The sequence below is a fragment of the Pelophylax lessonae genome (assembly GCF_965119305.1).
Source record: "Pelophylax lessonae genome assembly, chromosome: 11".
Taxonomy (NCBI): domain Eukaryota; kingdom Metazoa; phylum Chordata; class Amphibia; order Anura; family Ranidae; genus Pelophylax; species Pelophylax lessonae.
This window is the reverse complement of record NC_138778.1, coordinates 237,319,077-237,332,375: the sequence shown is the minus strand read 5'-3', so window position 1 is coordinate 237,332,375 and position 13,299 is coordinate 237,319,077. Positions and strand designations below refer to the sequence as shown.

General features: G+C 45.8%; 2 protein-coding genes across 2 annotated transcripts in view; one reads left to right on the top strand and one right to left on the bottom strand.

Annotated features, from left to right (window-relative positions):
- The window catches only part of LOC309567520 (uncharacterized protein), a gene marked incomplete at its 5' end in the record, with an annotated part of 1,161,679 nt that overhangs the window by 1,123,531 nt on the left and 24,849 nt on the right, over nucleotides 1-13,299 (top strand). The window lies entirely within an intron of this gene.
- LOC309567218 (uncharacterized protein) lies at nucleotides 10,035-11,323 on the bottom strand. The gene is made up of 4 exons (XM_082272597.1): nucleotides 10,856-11,323; nucleotides 10,651-10,774; nucleotides 10,437-10,534; nucleotides 10,035-10,356 (listed from the first exon to the last, which is right to left on the bottom strand). Exons 2-4 carry the CDS (start codon nucleotides 10,733-10,735, stop codon nucleotides 10,129-10,131), a joined length of 411 nt encoding a protein of 136 aa, XP_082128723.1. The 5' UTR covers nucleotides 10,736-10,774; nucleotides 10,856-11,323; the 3' UTR covers nucleotides 10,035-10,128.

Below are 13,299 nucleotides of genomic sequence, written 5' to 3'. Positions count from 1 at the left end.
CAGGTCTGTATTGTTGGTAATCAGTAGGTCATTGCCAGCTTCCTAACACTTCCCAAGTCCCGCACTTTCTTATTTAGTCCATGATTTAGTCATGAATAACAGTGGGGCTGAGCCCCAATAGAGGTCAGAGAGTGAGGATGGGGGGAGAACAACAAAGATGAAGACTGGACTGATCCTGAAGACCTCCATCATTGGGTTATTAGGTAAGGAGATGCCTCTGCGCTACCCAAGTGTGGAAATAAAAAATAAAACTACGGTGTTCATAGTAAATCAACAAATGGCTGTGTAGGAATGTAAAAACGAGCTGCTGCAGTCACCTACTGTGTTCTCACAAGTATGAGTAGAGTATTGTGTAATGGCTGGTGGTGTGTAAGCTCTACCGTGTGTAAGTGTATCAACAACGTAACATGTAAAATATATCCTATAATATATACCATTGTACACATATGTAGTACATATGTATTACCATAAACATGTATGGTGGGTCACACAGTGCAGTCCATTGTAGAAGTGTATGAATATAATAAAGTATAGAACAGTTCATTCTCCAGTGGTGATGGGACAAATAGAATCTCTCATTTCCTAATACAGGACTTCTTTTCTGCAGACATAAAAAGGAATTTGTGTGCTTTCACCTCCTTGTGACACCTCTATGATCTTCACCTCCTTGTGACCCCTCTATGATCTTCATCTCCTTGTGACCCCTCTATGATCTTCATCTCCCTGTGACTCCTCTATGATCTTCACCTCCCTGTGACCCCTCTATGATCTTCACCTCCTTGTGTCTCCTCTATGATCTTCACCTCCTTGTGACACCTCTATGATCTTCACCTCCTTGTGACACCTCTATGATCTTCACCTCCTTGTGACCCCTCTATGATCTTCACCTCCTTGTGACACCTCTATGATCTTCACCTCCTTGTGACCCCTCTATGATCTTCACCTCCTTGTGACACCTCTATGATCTTCACCTCCTTGTGACCCCTCTATGATCTTCACCTCCCTGTGACTCCTCTATGATCTTCACCTCCTTGTGACACCTCTATGATATTCACCTCCTTGTGACCCCTCTATGATCTTCACCTCCTTGTGACACCTCTATGATCTTCACCTCCTTGTGACCCCTCTATGATCTTCACCTCCTTGTGACACCTCTATGACCTTCACCTCCTTGTGACCCCTCTATGATCTTCACCTCCTTGTGACACCTCTATGATCTTCACTGCTTTGTGACCCCTCTATGATCTTCACCTCCTTGTGACACCTCTATGATCTTCACCTCCTTGTGGCCCCTCTATAATCTTCACCTCCTTGTGACCCCTCTATGATCTTCACCTCCTTGTGACACCTATGATCTATGCTCCCAGAACCCTCACCTTAAGAGGCAATCAAATAAGTCTTATAGTTGTAATGTCCATCCTAGCCTGGTTCCAGGTATGTCAGAAGTATCCAGGTAATCATTAGTGATGGTCCCTTTAATACTTCATCTCCCACGCTTACTCCATATATTGGGGTAAAAGATAGTAACCCCCCCATGGTGTAGTATTTAAAAACAGTAATTTATTAAAGAATAGAACCTCTTACATTAAAAAACAAACACTCTGTTGTGTGTGTGTACAGTGACTTGCCCGTCTACTGCATCGCTTCTGGTCCGGGGTGCCCTACGCGTTACGTCACGGCACGTGACTTCATCAGGAGAACCGGATTGGTTTAATTACACATCAATTTATCTAGTGGAGACCAGAAAACCTGCTGTGGCCATTTTATTGTGGTTTACATTAAAAACATATGACGGCCATTTGTGCAGTCTATAGAAGTTAACCACTTCAATACTGGGCACTTTCACCCCCTTCCTGCCCAGGCCAATTTTCAGCATTCAATGATGACACATTTTGAATGACAATTGCGCGGTCATGAAACGCTGTTCCCAAATTACATTTTTTTACACACACAAATAAAGCTTTCTTTTGGTCGTATTTAATCACCACTGGGATTTTTGTTTTTCGCTAAAAAAAGAAAGATTTTTCTTAGCTGCTGTTAGAAAATTTTGTAAATAGGTAATTTTTCGCCTTTACTGATGGGCACTAATGAGGCTGAATTGATGGGCGCTGATGAAGCTGCACTGATGGGCATTAATGAGGCTGCACTGATGGGTTGGCACTAATGAGGAGGCACTAATATTCAGCACTGGTGGGCACTGATAGGCAGCACTGGTGGGCACTGATAGGCAGCACTGGTGGGCATTATTAACCGGTTGCCGACCGCCGCACGACTATATACTGCGGCGGTCAGCCCCGGCCAGGCAGAGTGACGTATCGGTACGTCACTCGCCTGTCACTGACTTGCGAGCCTATCGCGGGCGGGCGCGCGCCCGCCGCGGCTCGTTCACAGGCAAGTCAGTGCGTGTGACCGGCGGACTCGATGTCCGCCAGTCACACTGCGATCGCTCCTGTGAAGGGAGAAAGACAGAGCAGCTTGTGTAAACAAGCTGCCTGTCAGTTCTCCCTGTGTAAAAGTGGAGATCTGACCGTTCTACTATGTAGAACGGTTGATCTTTGCTTTTACACCAATAGCAATGTCCCTACACAGTTAGAATCACGCCCCTAGGACACACTTAACCCCTCCCTGTCCAATAAAGTTAACCCCTTCCCTGCCAGTGTCATTTTTGCAGTAACAGTGCATATGTATAGCACTGATTACTGCAGTAATGTCACTGGTAACCCCAAAAGTGTCAAAAATGGCAGTCAAGGGTCCGATCTGTCCGCCGCAATGTCGCAGTACCGAAAAAAAAAAATCGCAGATCGCCGCCATTACGCGTTAAAAAAAAAAACACCAAAAATGACAGAAATCTTTCCCTTTGTTAGTAAACGCAATAACTTTTGCGCAAACCAATCAAAATACGCTTTTTGCGATTTTTTTTACCAAACATAGGTAGCATAAAACAAATTGGCCGAAAAATGTTAAAAAATTTTGATTTTTACTTTTTTTTTTGGGGAATTTCATATAAAAAAATGTGAAAAATATTGTTATTTTTGCAAAATTTACGCTCTTTTTTTGTTTATAGCGCGTGATCAAAAAATCGCACAGGTGATCAAATACCACCAAAAGGAAGCTCTGTTTGTGGGAAAAAAAGGACGTCAAATTCGTTTAGGTACAGCGTCGCACGACCGCGCAATTGTCCGTTAAAGTCACGCAGTAAAAAATCGCAAAAAAACCCCTGGTCCTTTAGCAGCCAAATCCTCCGGGGCTTAAGTGGTTAAGTGTCACTGATAGGCAGTACTTATGGGCAATATTAAGTGGCACTGAAAAGCAGCACTGATGGGCACAGACTGGTGTCCCTGATGACCACACAGAGTGGCATCACTGATGGGCACTGTTGGGGCTGCATTAGCAGACAGGAGTAGTGCCCAGTGTGGTCTTCTGCTGCTGTAGCCCATCTTCTTCAAGGTTGGATGTGTTGTGCATTTAGAGATGGTATTCTGCATACCTTGGGTGTAACGCGTGGTTATTTGAGTTACTGTTGTCTTTCTATCATCTGAAACCAGTCTGCCCATTCTCCTCTGACTTCTGACATCAACAAGGCATTTTCCTCCACACAACTGCCACTCACTGGATATTTTCTCTTTTTCCCACCATTCTCTGTAATCCCGAGAGATCCCAGAAATACTCAGACCGGCCCGTCTGCCACCAACAACCATGCCACGTTCAAAGTCATTTCAGTCCCCTTTCTTCCCCATTCTGATGCTCAGTTTGAACTTCAGTTGTCTTCACCACAACTAGATGCCTAAATGCATTGAGTTTCTGCCGTTAGCAATTTGTGTTACCAAGCAGTTGAACAGGTGTACCTAATAAAGTGGCCAGTGAGTGTATAGCAGTGGGTGGAGGGGAGAGAGCAGAAGTCAGGACTATGTAATGTACAACATATTGTATAAGATACAACAGATGGGACTATATAGTATCAGAATGATGTAATGTACAACATAGAGTATATAGTGCAGGGGTCAGGAGTATGTAATTTACAACATAAAGTATATAGTGCAGGGGTCAGGAGTATGTAATGTACAACATAGAGTATATAGTGCAGGGGTCAGGAGTATGTAATGTACAACATAGAGTATATAGTGCAGGGGTCAGGAGTGTGTAATGTACAACATAAAGTATATAGTATATAATGCAGGGGTCAGGAGTATGTAATGTACAATATAAATTATACAGTGTAGGGGTCAGGAGTATGTAATGTAAAACATATTGTATAAGATACAACAAAGATCATAGGACTACAGAGTATCAGAATGATGTAATATACAACATAGAGTATATAGTGCAGGGGTCAGGAGTATGTAATGTACAATATAATTTATATAGTGGAATGGTCAGGACTCATAATATTGGTATTCAGTAATCAGTGGAAATTGAATGTTTACATGAGACAAGTTGCAGAGGTCCCACACCGCTGCCTCCCATCTCCTGAGAATGCACTCGGTGACTTGTGTGTGAGACTATACAGACATATCCTTCCACCCGGCACAGCCAGCAGATAACAGAGGAGTAACCCAGGGAGAATTCCTCTGTCAGGGATCTTAACCCCAGAATCTTCATAAATCCAGTGTAGAGATGAGTCGAATGACCCCCTGTTCAATTCACGGCAGAACTTTCGAATATCGCAAAAGTTCGTAACCGAATAACGAACCCCATTGAGGTCTATGGGACGCGAACTGGAAAAATTAAAAGTGCCCATTTTACAGGTTTATGTGCAAGTAATTGGAAATACAATGGTTATGGGGGTCCAGGTACTGCCCTGGGGGACATGTATCAATGATAAAAAACATCATTTTTAAGTCAGCAATAATTTACTAATGCTTAAAGTAAAACAATAAAAAATATTTTAAAAAATCCTTTAAATATCGTGCCTGGGGCTCCCCTTAGCCTGCCTGTAAAGTGGCGCATCTGTACAGTGTATAGAACCTGCTGCAGCAATAATGACATTTATAAAGCCAGTAAAATGACATTTTTCCTGCAGGCTTTCTTTATTTTATAAACAACGGCTTGGGGAGCCATTCTGTATGATGAGGCCACAATTTCATGCACTCGGAACAAGATTGGAGATTTTTTGGATTTATTCTGGTCACCCTTTTGCAAACTTTGGATAAAAGTAACAGGTGCGGAAAAATTGGGCTTTGGGTGTCAGTGGTGCCTTCACAACACTGTAACCCTATAGAGGTACTCTTGATGAAAGCAAGAATTCGCTTGCTGTCAAAAATTAAAATGATAGGCACCTGTCAAACAGGTGTGGAAAAATTGGTCCTTGGGTGTCAATTGTGCCCATGAAACCTACACCAAAAAAATGTATTCCAGATAAAATCAACACCCACAATGCTATGCAGCCTAGACAGTCTTTCAGAGATTCAAAATCCAGAAAGCACTTAAAGCGGAGTTCCACTCAAAAGTGGAACTTCCGCTTTAAGTGGCCCTGACCCCCTGACATGCCACATTTGGCATGTCATTTTTTTGGGGGGGGGGGGGAGCGGTTACCTAGATTTGACAGGTACCCGCTCCCACTTCCGCTCGGGCAGAAGTTCTTCTCTGCCCCTCTGATCCTGCAATCTTCTGGGACACGTCAGATTGGCTGTCCATTCAGCATGCACAGTGTGATTCACGCATGCACAGTATACACCCGGCTGTGAAGCCACAAGCTGTCACAGCCGGGTCCCCACAGTATTGATGCCGGCGATGCGGGGAGAAGACGGAGAGAACAGAGGCTCCCCCCGGCCGACCGTGGGGCAGGTGAGTATGTGTTTATTAAAAGTCAGCAGCTACACTTTTTGTAGCTGCTGACTTTTAATAAACATGAAAACGGCTGTAACTCTGCTTTAAATCAGGGGCATCCACATCAGGGGCATGATAGCTGCTGCTAATCCAGGATGGATTCATTTTGATAAATGTCAGCTGGTATACGGAGTCTGTGGACAGACATGCTCTCCTATCTGTCACAAAACCTGCCACAGCACTGAATGCCAGTTCAGAAAGCACGCTGGATGCAGGACAGCCCAGCAGCTCGATTGCATACTGGGCAAGTTTTAACCAGTGGTCAATTCTCATGACCCGATAAGAGTGGAATGTCAACTGGAAGGATCTCCATGTCGGTTAGATAGATAATCTCCCACCATATGATGCGGACACTGCCCCGGCATTAGAAGAAGACTCCTCAGGGTCACTGGAGATTACAGTATCTGGAACTGCCTTCTCCCAAGCACGTACTACTCCCAAGAGTTCTGGGGATGGAAAACCATCTGTTAAGGGTTGACGTACAGTATGTCTTGCATTGCTTCAATGTCTCCAAAACTGCCAGAATCCTCCTCCTCTCTCTCCTCTTGTGTGTTCTGTGACATGACAAGAATGGTGTCTGCATTAGGAGGGCCTTGAGAGGAAAGGAAATGCTCTTTTTCCTCTCGCTGCTCTGCGTCAAGTGCCCTGTCCGTAATGTCACGTAGACTCTGCTCCAGCAGAAACACAACAGGGATAGTGTCACTGATGCATGCATTGTCACAGCTCACCATCCTTGTGGCCTCCTCAAATGGTAACAGTACAGTGCATGTATCCTTTATCAGCAGTCATTGGTGTGGGGAAAAAAGACAAAGCCGGCCTGAGCCTGCCATTGTGCCATACTCACACAGGTACTTGTTGATGGGCCTCTGCTGCATGTCCAACCGCTACAGCATTGGAAAAGTTGAGTTCCACCTGGTGGGCATGTCACAAATCCCGCCAAATTTCAGTCAACCGAGCACTGGCAGTGTGTGACCGTCTGAGATGGCTACAGGCTCTTCTGGCCTGATTTGGCAGATCTTCCAACCCTAGGTACCTGTTTAAGAAATGCTACACCTCACACCTCACACCTACACATGGCACATGTGTCAACTTTCCCTGTCTAAGGACAGACAGGAGGTTTGTGCCATTATCGCACACCACCATTCTTGGCTCCAGCTGGCGTGGCGTGAACCATCTCTGGGCCTGCCACTCCAAGAGTCTGTGCTCTGATGTGGCTCCTGTCCCCAACATAGACCAGCTGAAGCACTGCATGGCATCTTTTGATATGACTAATTGAATAGCCCCTTGAACGCTTAGAGGGTACTGGTGGTTCATAGGACAATGCAGCAGAGGAGGGCACGGCGGAGAAGGGGATGGAACTGACAAATATCGCATCACCACTAGCTGCATGGAGACGTGGCGGCACAACAAGCTGCAGCACCGAGCCCTGTCCTGCATCCTTCAGAGTTGCAAGCAGAGTTACCCAGTGTGCTATGAACGAAATCTATCATTCCTGACCATGCTTGCTGGACCACGTCAGCAGTAATGTGGACCTTGCGGATGACTGCCTTGCCCAACTATGCCACAACATTGCCTTCCATGTGATGGCAAGCTTAAATGGTCTTACATGAAAAGAAATAGGGACTGTGAACCTGCCATTGTGGTACAGCACATTCTGCAGATTCAACGAAGGGGGCAGAATCCACAAGATGGAAAGGCAGGAGTTGTAAAGCCAGCAGCTTTGACAAGTTTGAATTTAGATGCTGAGCATGTGGGTGGCAGTGACTGTATTTTTCTTTTTCACTGCAGCAGATGGGGCAGAGAAATTTGCCTGCTATAGTCTACAACTGTAGGTGTGCTACTGACAGACATGCTGCAATGACCTGTGACACCCTTCTGTCTTGAGGTATAGCAGGGGTAGACCAAGGTGAGGAGTGGAGGAGGAGAATTGCATCCCTTTTGTGTGGCTTTCAGGTGCTCCTGCCAACGGGCTGAGTGGTGGTAGTTTAAATGCCTTGTCATGCATGTGGTACCAAAATGGCTGGTGTTTTTGCCACGCTTGATGTGCTTGAGACAAAGTTTGCAAATTGCAAAAGTGCGATCGGCTGCACATGTGCTAAAAAAGGCTGAGCTGTCGGAAGGTGCGTCAGTGACCTCATCATCATCTCCTCCATCCCTATCACTGGAGATACCTTAGCAATAATGTCAGTGAAATGGCCATAGGAGAACTGGCAATGTTGCCAGTAGTACAAATGGGCGCATCCGGTGCATCCCTGTACGCCCTGGCGTGCGAGCAGGCGTACGCAGTGGCAGCGCACGCAATGCGTGACAGATGCAGCCACTTGCTGGCCTATAAACGACTGCTGTGGGACCCTTCAGATTGCTGGATTATCATCAGCCTTCCTGTGTTCCTGAGCTCCTGTATACTTCTCTTGGATTTCCCTGTTGTTACCTGGCTTGCTCCTGACTCTGCTTGATCATCTCCTCCTGGCATTGACCCTCTGGCTTGCTCCACCAATCTTGCTCCTGTTGATCTACTGTATATGACCCCGGCTTGCCTCAAGGACTTCTCTTTGTTACCTTGTCAGTCCTCCTGTGTATGACCCTGGCTCACGTTCCAGACCTTGCTACCTTCTCCTGATTGCTTCCTGGCTTAAGGACCCCGGATAGTTCCTGTTTTGCTACCTGCCTTATCCTCAGACTGACTTCCTGTGTTTGACCCTTAGCCTGGACTTTACTACTGCTTCCATTGAGCACAAGGTTGCCCAGCTCCTCGGGAGCTCTTAAGAAACTTCCACCTTAGCGTGTATCCAGCTCTTCCCGGCACTCTTCAGGTGTCCACCGCCTCAGCTCTTCTGCACCCTGTTGACAAGCTGTGCTATTTTGGGCGCTACACCTCCTGTACCACCTTCAGGGGTGTGCGGCACTTAGCCGCAAGGGGAGCCCTCTCAGCACCTTGGCCTTGGATCAGGTACGGGACAAATATGCTCTGGCTGGGGGAACATGACTGCAATTTGTTATTTACCAGTGTTCTCCCCTCCTTGTGGGCTCATTTTCCTAACTTCCTCATCCTCAGAACCAAGATCTGAATCAAGTAATGGCTGTGCAACGTCAAGGAGCAAGTGGCTGATGCGGTTTTCAAATATCTCAGCTGACTTCTCCAAGCCTGATGCTGGGACAATGGCAGGAATAGCTGTGGACAAGGAGGCAGATTTAGCCACTCTGGCAGCTGCAGTGGACTAGTCTGTGCTTGTGTGACGGAGGATGAGGAAGATGAGGATGGTTTAGTAAGCCAGTCCACCACCTCCTCTGAAATATACTGCGTTAAACATGCACTAACACACTACAATGTACTGCAGTAAACATGCACCAATGCACTGAAATATACTGCAGGAAACCCGCCCTGACCAAATAATTTGACACTAAGATAAGAATGAATGGTCACTACACTCACGCTGCACTATCACTAGATTCACACTACACTGATATTCTATACTGACAATAGAATCAGAATCGCACACTATAGCACACTAACTCTCTAGTAGCACTGAACAGAGCCCTGTTCTATATCTCTCCATGCCGATATCACACTACAAATGGCCGCAATGGGAACAAAATTTATAAAGTGTGGGGTGGGAATAAGAGCAATGAGCCATGATTGGATACAGTCATCATCACAGTGTCCAATAATGGCTCTGACAGTGCTCTGTGCCCTGATTGGGCAAAGCCTTTATTGTTTCAGCCAATCAGGGTTTCAAATGCACTTTGCAGTGGCACAGTGCATTGTGGTCATTCCGTGGGCCGAACAAACGGTCGAATGCCCTGGAAATTAGGATGTTCACCGCATGAGAGAACAGCCAGAACCATTCGCCCAACTCTAATCCAGTCTAGAGACATAAATTGTGTCTGCAGCACATAGAAGGAAGATTATCCGAGAGAAATACAGGAGTACAGGATGGGGAACACAGCTCAGGAAAGTGACCAGGGTATTACAGGCTGATATCACTCAGCCCCCACCCTACTCTGGACCAATCAGTGAGCAGTATGGGTGGAGGAATGTATTTAGTGATAATGACCCACCTGTGCTAAACTCTGTAGGAGTGTCCTCCTCTATAAATGTCCCCGTTATTCCATCCTCCTCCATAGACTGCTGATCATCCCTCACATACGTCTCTTCTTCTTCGGCTTTAACCTCAAATTCTATATTGATTGGATCTCCACTCTAAATCAAGAAAATGAGAGAAAATATCATCTGTAAAATATAAGCTTTATTATTGTGAAATCGCATTAGAAATCCACACATTGTCTCCACAAGTCCATGTTCTAGATGCTTCGTCCCACCAACCTTGTAACAGTGAGGGATGGTGTGACCTTCCTGTGTGGAAACCGGGAATACAGAGGACGGGGACATCTCTCTGGTGGGTTCCTGGTATTAGGTGGCTCCATCATATCCTTGTGTCCTTCTGAAAACTCCTCCATCACTCCATACTCCTCATCCTCCTCTTTATACTCTTCTTTAACATCAATATTATCATCCCCGAGGTTTCCACTCTAAAAGATATCATAAAACATTCATTGTAACAAACATGCTGTGTATAAATCACAACTACCGATGATTATTATGGATCTACTTGATGATGGTGGGGGATGGTGTGACTTTCCTGTGTGGAATCCCGGGAATACAGAGGACGGGGACATCTCTCTGGTGGGTTCCCATTACTGGATCCATCTGTAGGAAACACACACACTGACTGAATACATTGTTTCTATGTGTTTATCAGATGATGGGGGATCTAGGTGGATCCTCCGTACTGCTCTCTCCTTTACAATAAAGTCTCCTCTTACCCGGAGATGTGAGGGGCGGCTGATTCTCCATCATGACGTCCTTGTAGAGATCCTTGTGTCCTTCTAAATACTCCCACTCCTCCATGGAGAAATAGACAGTGACATCCTGACACCTTATAGGAACCTGACACACACAATGATACAGTCACCATCCAGACACATCCCTGTTACTGGATAATGTCCCAGAATTCCCAGCACTGCTCACCTCTCCTCTGTGATCTCTCTGGTGACTTCTAGAATCTTCTTTTTGTTTTCCTATTGAATCAGGGAATGAGGTGGAGGCAATGTTATATCCATATGATCTTCAGACTTCACAGGAGGAAAACTCTAGATCTGAGGGAAGATATTAAAATCAAATGATATTCCCAGAATCCTCCTCACCTCACTATTCAGGCGTCCATTTTGTTAAAGCCCCCACATCAGTCTGAGGTATAATTTACCCACACAGGACCCCCACACTCTGCAGGCTAAAAGTTTGTTGCAGCATATGGAACAACAAGAATCCCAGAGTGAAACACTCTATTATGAGCACAGCAATGGTGAATACAGGAATGGGAGCACCAGATATAAAGAATTACTCTAAAGCCATCCTAATGTCCCAAACTGAGAATTGGTGGATATCCGATTCTTGCCCTGCACGGATACAAAGCGAGGAAACAGCCCTCATGCATCCAACAAGACCACCATTGGCCGCTATATGACTACAACACAACCCACCTAATTTTTCCTAACCTCTGTTAATGTGACCATCAAAGTTTGGAGATCCATCTTACAACAAGCAAATGACCTCCCGACACATCTTCTGCCACCCCTCCCTATCTCAGCATTGGGTCTTCTCTGTGAAGACCTGTTCCTAAGCACATAGTTACATAGTAGGTGAGGTTGAATAAGGAAAACAGTCCATCCAGTTCCCCCTGTGTAGGTGTGTGTGGCCGTAATCATCTCTCATACCCCTGAATGTTCTGATCCTTGAGATGTATGTCTAAGAGTCTTATGAAAGCCACCATACTTCCCGCAGAAACCACCTCTTGTGGTAGAGAATTCCACAATCTTGTAGCCCTAACAGTAAAGAACCCCCCATGTTGCCTGAGGTTAAAATGCTTCTCCTCTAATCGCATTGTATGCCCTCGAGTCCTCATGTAATCCCTTCGACTGAATAGCTTTTTTTCTATGCCGAGATCCGCAATGAGATATTTATAAATTGCTATCATGTCCCCCCTCAGGCATCTCTTCTCCAGGGAGAATAAATCAAGCGATTGCAGACGCTCCTCATAATTGAGGTCCTCCAATCCCCTAATCAGTTTAGTTGCCCTTCTCTGGACTCTCTCCAGCTCCAACACATCCCTCCAGAACTGGACAGAATACTCCAGATGTGGTCGGACCAGAGTTTTATAAAGTGGAAGGATTATAGTCTTATCTCTGGAATACATCCCTTTCTTTATGCATGCTAATATACTGCCGGCTTTGGCAGCTGCCGCTTGACATTGCATGCCATTGCCTAATCTATCCTCTACCAAGACTCCCAGATCTTTCTCCATTTTTGATTCTCCCAAGGGTTCCCCTCCTAACGTGTATTGTGCTTTTATGTTTTTAGTCTCCAAGTGCAAAACCTTACACTTCTCCACATTAAACCTCATTTGCCATGTCGTTGCCCACTCTGTTATTTTGTCCAGGTCATTCTGTAGGATATCTGCTTCATGCTGTGCAGTTATTGCCCTGCCCAATTTTGTGTCATCTGCAAAAACTGATAACGAACTCCTGATCCCGACCTCAATGTTGTTTATGCAATGGTGAAGTGGGAATCTACCCTTCACTGCTCAGCTGACCTAAACCAATGGAACTCTGCAACCCAAACTACGCTCAAGGTTTCTAAATGCCTTTCCCATTGGGAATCACCACAAAAGATCCTCCATCGGTGGTACCACACCCCACAGGAACGTGCGTGTATCTTTCCATCAGCCTCATCTACATCCTGGAGGAACTGTGCAGGTCAGGGGTCAGGTGTGCACATATGGTGGTCATGCTTAGGACTAGCACTGTTCTGGATGGACATACAGTCCCTAATAAGTAACAAAAAAGCTTGTTGCAGGCATTCTGACCTCAAAACATACAACACAGGACCAACAGTTCCACTTTTCTAGTGAGGATGCCAAGGGTCCGCCCACATCCTAAGAGCATTAGAAAAAAGAAACAGATGGAGGGACATTGGGAGGAGGAGCTGTGAGGTCAGTGTGATGTCATAGGACATATAGACTCTGGATGGAGGGACATTGGGGGGGAGGAGCTGTGAGGTCAGTGTGATGTCATAGGACATATAGACTCTGGATGGAGGGACATTGGGGGGAGGAGCTGTGCGGGCAGTGTGATGTCATAGGACATATAGACTCTGGATGGAGGGACATTGGGGGGAGGAGCTGTGTGGTCAGTGTGATGTCATAGGACATATAGACTCTGGATGGAGGGACATTGGGGGGAGGAGCTGTGAGGTCAGTGTGATGTCATAGGACATATAGACTCTGGGTGGAAGGACATTGGGGGGAGGAGCTGTGAGGTCAGTGTGATGTCATAGGACATATAGACTCTGGGTGGAGGGACATTTGGATGGGGAGATTTGAGGGGACCTCTATATTAGGCTCCCGTGCAAATCAA